General features: G+C 46.1%; 3 protein-coding genes across 3 annotated transcripts; all 3 read right to left on the reverse strand.

Annotated features, from left to right (window-relative positions):
• Positions 1-1,085, reverse strand: sec53 (phosphomannomutase SEC53; the record flags this gene model as incomplete). The annotated part of the gene is made up of 5 exons (XM_022537888.1): positions 1-250; positions 321-395; positions 455-771; positions 822-884; positions 981-1,085. 5 exons carry the CDS (start codon positions 1,083-1,085, stop codon positions 1-3), a joined length of 810 nt encoding a protein of 269 aa, XP_022384595.1.
• Positions 1,086-1,744: 659 nt separating this feature from the next.
• On the reverse strand, positions 1,745-2,579 carry ABOM_010761 (putative DnaJ chaperone (Caj1); the record flags this gene model as incomplete). The annotated part of the gene is made up of 2 exons (XM_022537889.1): positions 1,745-2,318; positions 2,539-2,579. 2 exons carry the CDS (start codon positions 2,577-2,579, stop codon positions 1,745-1,747), a joined length of 615 nt encoding a protein of 204 aa, XP_022384594.1.
• A 458-nt stretch (positions 2,580-3,037) lies between these two features.
• On the reverse strand, positions 3,038-5,224 carry ABOM_010762 (GMC family oxidoreductase; the record flags this gene model as incomplete). The annotated part of the gene is made up of 3 exons (XM_022537890.1): positions 3,038-4,574; positions 4,637-5,080; positions 5,169-5,224. 3 exons carry the CDS (start codon positions 5,222-5,224, stop codon positions 3,038-3,040), a joined length of 2,037 nt encoding a protein of 678 aa, XP_022384593.1.
• Positions 5,225-5,930: the final 706 nt, after the last annotated feature.

The following is a 5,930-nucleotide window of genomic DNA, read 5'->3' on the forward strand; positions in this document are numbered from 1 at the left end:
TTATAGCTGGAATATTTCTTTCAGCTGCATCATGGTATCTTCAGGGTCTTTGACCGCATGCCCAACTGTCCTAGAATCGCTATATATCTCGTAATCATTACCTCCGGGAAAAGATTTATCTCCGAAGAAATGAATGGTCTTGTACTCAACGCCCGAGAGATCTTTCTCGGCTTCGATATGGCGCAGGCAGTAGGTCTTGTCCCAGCCAGTGGGGAAAACGTCAAATGAGATCTGGCCACCAATCGAATAACTAAAAAAGGATATTATTAACATCGAATGCTTGATTGCATGAGGCTGAAACAGTTGCATCTATGACTTACCTAAGATCGTAGTCAGGAAATTCCGTCTTGAGGGCTTCTACAAAGTCCTTTCTGATGTTGTGCTTTTTGTCATAGCTATTGCCGTTGTAAGCCAACCATAGTAATTAGGATCAGGAGTGAGTTCCGGTACGTACGCTTCGAATTCATTCCTCTCGTCAACATTGGCATTGCGGCCAACGGGGCTGACATTAATCATTCCATTGCGGAACTCGATGAAAGTACCACGCTTCTTTGGAAGGTGCAGATCCGCGATGTACTTCAGGCAGAAATTAGCCAACTTCTGGTATTTCTCTTCCCCAAGCCACGTGATGAAGCTGTTGCTGGCAAGAAACCTGCCCAAGCGGATTGCAGTCAATCCATTTTCGGCGAAGCAAAAATCGAAAAGTGAGGAAACTTTTGTTGAGGATGTGCCTAGTTGCTCTTGCTGCTTGGCAAGATCAGAGCCACCAACCTGTGCAGTGTGAGGCTGCGGGCTGCTTTCCGAGAATAACGGGGACTAACAGTTCCAATAGCACACTTATGGCGCAATTGAGAGAGGAGCTGGAGCATTTCGGGAGAGATAGTCTGCAGTTTCCAAGAACTGATTAGTAAAGCTTCAACCAAAAGTCCTTGAGATAAGATGCCAAGATAGTGAGACACATCATCGACTTTCCAACCTACCCTTCTCGCAGGAGTCAATGTACCGTCGACATCAAAAAGACAGATCGTGTCCTTTGCAGGACGGTCCACCAGAGCCGGATACACGCCTGCGGCTTCCGCTGCCATGACGCTGTGGCGAGGAGATAGGAAATGCAGAAGGTTGAGATACGTAGAAAAGATGGCAATCCTAAAGAGAAGGAAAGTCAATCCGATATTTGTAGAAACCGAGACAACAGGCTGAATCTATAACCATGAAGAACGAGTCCTGACCGCATGCGGCTAGAGGAGGTGTACCAGGGACTAGTAGATACTAACAATAACTTACTTGTTTTAAGGAATCTATGTACTGACGGTACCAGGCATTGCTGTAACAAATGAAGGAGGTCAACTACTACCACAATACAGTAGTACTATTATGAGTATTACTACTAGTAGTATGTTGTATCTCGAGTCCGGAGTAACTACCGATCCTGCAGGTCACCGTAGGTCCATGCTTATCGATAACAACCTGAACTTGGGGAAGATATGCACCGATAGGGATGAAGTATGATACGTAGTATAGTGTTTATAGTCATTCAATATCGTACACCAAAAAGACGAATAACTTCTTGAGTATCCACTCTAGCGGCCAACAATGCAATGAAAAATACATAATCCTTAAATCACCCATTCATGAGGGTTAAAGCCTCCAGCCTTGGAACGCCTTCCCATCGATCACAGACCAGGAAATAAAGAAAAATAATAAAGCCCACTAACATTGATCAAAATGATAGCCCAACATGCAGTTATCGTCCCACTGTGGACTGAAAAACTTTGGCCGCTAATTCGCTTAATAACCTGGCACGGTCACCCTGTGGAAGATCTAGGAAGACCTCGTAAACGCTTTTGCCCTTCGCATCACGAACAGCGCCGAGCCGATTTCCTGCAACTGCACCAGCGAAAGCACCGGCAGCATTGGCGACAATGAACCCAAGTGCACCACCACTTATTCCACCAACAATAGACCAGAAGCGAGATGTAGGCCTGGTCCGCCGATGGACGTCAGCGTCAGTATCATCACTAGCAAGGCCCTCCTCGCGTAGCATCTCTTCAAACACCGAACCGAATTGTTCAGAGGCGCATTGTTCACGGTCGCTCGTGCCAAACCCGAATGAAGACCATGAGAATCCCCCGGTGCCACCTAGGGGTTCTTCATCCTCAGTCTCCGCTTCCACCGGCCTTGTTGCGTTGTACTCTCTCCGGCGTGATTCGTTTGAAAGGGTATAATAGGCATCATTGATTTCCTGAAATTTGCGCGTCCGGGCAGGCCGTTCAGGAGAGTCGGCAGGTACACGGTCAGGATGTGATTTTAAAGACTCCCTGGACGGGTCAACCACACCGAACGTTAAGATATGAGCAGATGCCGATGTTCACCTTTTATACGCATTGCGAATTTCTCTTTGGGTTGCATTCGGAGACACGCCTAGAACTTTGTCTGTACCCCAGTCAAAAAAAAAACACTATCGTTTGGTCGGGTAGAATCGAGAATAGTATTTACAGTAATCAGGTTGTTCTGTACACTAGAAATATTAGCGCTCACATATTCTCGACGGAGCCTTGTTGGGTAGCCCTACTCGGCATATTGTTTAGATTAGTTATAATATTAAGTAACGATCTATGAATGTATAGAAAATGCAGCTTTGGCGTGTAAGTTGAGATGGTGGCCTACAAATATATTCGAAGTAAGACTAATAAGTACGTTGAGCGGGGGGCCAAGAGTTGGACCTTACGGAGGAAAGTGACGTAACCTACTGATATTCCAGGGATGCCTAAGGCCGTAAGCCTATATATTTCGAGTCGAAACGATAGCAGAAGCATTCGATCTTGGCAGTCTCACGGCTTCCAAGGCTGAAAAATATCATTTACGTCTTTTATGGTTAACCTAGCAGGTCAATATCATTGTGTCTCTACAGTATGTAAAAGCACAGGGGATCTCATTATTAAGCCTATACGTATAGCCTGGACAAACTCGGGGACAGAAAGAAAAGAAGGAAAATACAGCTAAAAGCTTGTAAAGAAAAGGAGCACACGCCAAAAGCTCAGGCTGCATCAGAGATGATAACATCAGCTGCCTTTTCGCTGACCATGTAGATGGGCAGCGCGATATAGTATCCGGGAATCTTAGGGAAAACCGACGCGTCCACTACTCGGAGGCCATCGACACCTCGAACCCTAAAGCGGGAATCCAATACGCTATCCTTGTCGGTGTCAGGGCCGATCGGGTTGGTGCAGCAAGCATGATGGCCCCATGCCTCTCTCTTGATGAACTTCTTCAGCTCTGCTTCCGTCGTGACATTGGGCCCTGGCCATATTTCCTCAAAACTTCCATCTAGGGGAACAATATTATCAAAAATCCTCCTCGAAAACTCCATAGCTTCGTACACAGCCTGTAAATCTTTGCTGTCGGCATCGTCTTCTGTGATACCGGTATCGAACGAGTTGAAGTTAATGATCGGGGTGTCTTTAGGATCTGTAGATCTGAGCTCTACTGTGCCTGCATTATTGCGACTGTGTGACTTCAAGACAATCCAAGTCCAATGTTGAGCGTCTTTCAGAGCTTTATAAGAGTAACCGGGGAAATATCCCTGGAAGTTGGCAGGGGCTCCGGATATGAGGAGGTCCGGCTCTCCATCCGAAGCAGAGGACTTTTGGATGATGGCAATCGCAATGCCATTAGTTGTGTATGTACCTTTGTCCAAGGTATTGTTCTGCCACTGTTCAAGACAAGGGTCTGGTAGACTATCCATGAATGTGCACTTGGTCGTAAGGGTAAAATCTGTGGGCGCCTTTCCAACCAAGCCGGTCTCATAGCGATCTTGGAGGTTGGTGCCAACACCAGGAAGGTCAACGAGCACTGAGATGTTCCACTTGTTCAACTCATCCTTGGGTCCAATGCCACTAAGCTTCAGCAACTGAGGTGTATTGAACGTGCCTGCAGACAAGATGACTTCGCGGGCTGCATTGGCATACCCCGGAGTACCCACAGGTGCACTTTCTGACCGTGGATCGGCTCTGTACAAACTCCGACCTTTGATATAGTCCACCCCAGTTGCCCTAGGCTTGTTACCAGATGACTCAAAGCGTACATTTGTCACAAGAGTGTTCAGTTGGATATCAAGATGGTATTTGCGCGAGCCATCGGTATTCGCAGCATTGACCGTGTCCATCAAAATGTCACGGGGACCTGTGCGTCTATATTCGGGAATTTCTACAGCGAGAGGCACCTGGAATAGACCAACTTGCTGATCACGATTTGCACCGTCATTATTGAGGTCTCGGAGCAGAATATCACTAAGGCCAGTCACGGTATTGACAATCTTGCCTAGTAAATTCTGACCAGCAGCTGTAGCTGCCGCAACAACCAGGGACAACAATTTCTGATCCTCAAGAACAAGCTTCAGCTGTGTTAGGCTAGTGGTGAGCCAGCCGTCAAAACCATGTCCAGCAACACTATTCGGCAAATAGCGATTACGCTCTAGTCGTTTGAAATAATCGCGCATCTTCTTGGCTGACCAAGAGTCATCGCCCGTAACAGACGCAATATTGTCCCAGTCACTGTCATAGGCAAGAATTGTGCTATCGAGTTGTTAGAAAGAATGGCACACTGTTACATCAACAGTTGGGAAACTTAGTCTAACATCATAGCGTTGTGTGCGGAGCAACCTCCCAAGGTGCCGGCTCGAGGGTACAAAATTCCCAGTGGCTCCGAATTGGCAGGGGAATTGGGACCAACATGAAGGTCTCCAGACGGAGTTCTGTACGTCATTTTTGAATCTTCCTCCTGGCGGGCCAAGTTAGAGTAATGGTTGACGAAATAATCCCAACGCATTGGCTCGTATTCAGTCGACTGCAACTGCAGCGCGGGAACCTGGTGCTTAGTTGCATTACCCTGATCATCCCCGGCGTCGATAAGAAGGACTTTGTAGCCTGCAATAGCCAACCGTGCTGCCAATGGGCCGCCTCCGGGACCCGAACCGACAACTACATAGTCATATTCTGTAGCATTGTCGGATGCTAGATAGGAATTGTTGGCAGACCGTTTTTGAGCGTCATGAAGCCCTTGATGATTGGTTTTGTGGCCACTAATTTACAGGGCTTTAGCACTCGGTCAAAGAACCATCACGTAGAACATTAAAAAAAAAGAAAAGAAAAAAGAAAAAAACAACGTACGAGGCTAGAAGGGGGGAAATGACCAAAGATAAAACAAAGCTCCTGAGAAGAAGCATAGTCAATGAGAGAGCGGGTACACTAGCTAACGGTATATGGATTCAAAAGAAAAGGCTTTCTAAGTCGTGCAAGCTTTCATTCTTATGCTCAGTTATTAAGAGTGACGGGAGAAGAACTCCTGAAGATATGCTTAGCATGCTTTATCACTATATGGCATTGTAGGTGATCGACGTATTATTGCACAGAGTATCTTTGGTATATTAATGGCATTTCCTAAGGCCCAGTGTAATCTAACGGATTAGCCCAAGCCGAATGGTCTAAGTCATTAACACCTTTGCGCATTCTACTCCCTATGAAAGGAGGGCCTAGATAACAACAAGCGTTACCTCTTTTCATTTTCCTCTTTTCCTCTATTTTCTAGTCCAATCTAATTGGGCTCCCATCGTAATTGTACCTTTGTGGCTTGAATTTGTATGTAGGACCAATCTACAAGCATTACGGCCAACAAATGTGAGCATATACAACCCAGTGATATAAAATAATGTTATACAGATTATTATACCTTGATCATCACTTCCCCTTGCAGCCTCTGCCTTTGACAGTAACCGATCGTCAGTGTATTCTTCTCATATCTTACAGAGTGATTATAAAAGGTAGACTAGAAACGCCTGCAAGGGTATAATACTGAGCTGGTATATACACCATCGGCATATCACGGGATTGGGTATATAGTCAGTCATAGATTGAGGAAGCGGGATATTTGGC

This window comes from Aspergillus bombycis (assembly GCF_001792695.1).
Source record: "Aspergillus bombycis strain NRRL26010 chromosome Unknown contig00128, whole genome shotgun sequence".
Lineage (NCBI taxonomy): Eukaryota > Fungi > Ascomycota > Eurotiomycetes > Eurotiales > Aspergillaceae > Aspergillus > Aspergillus bombycis.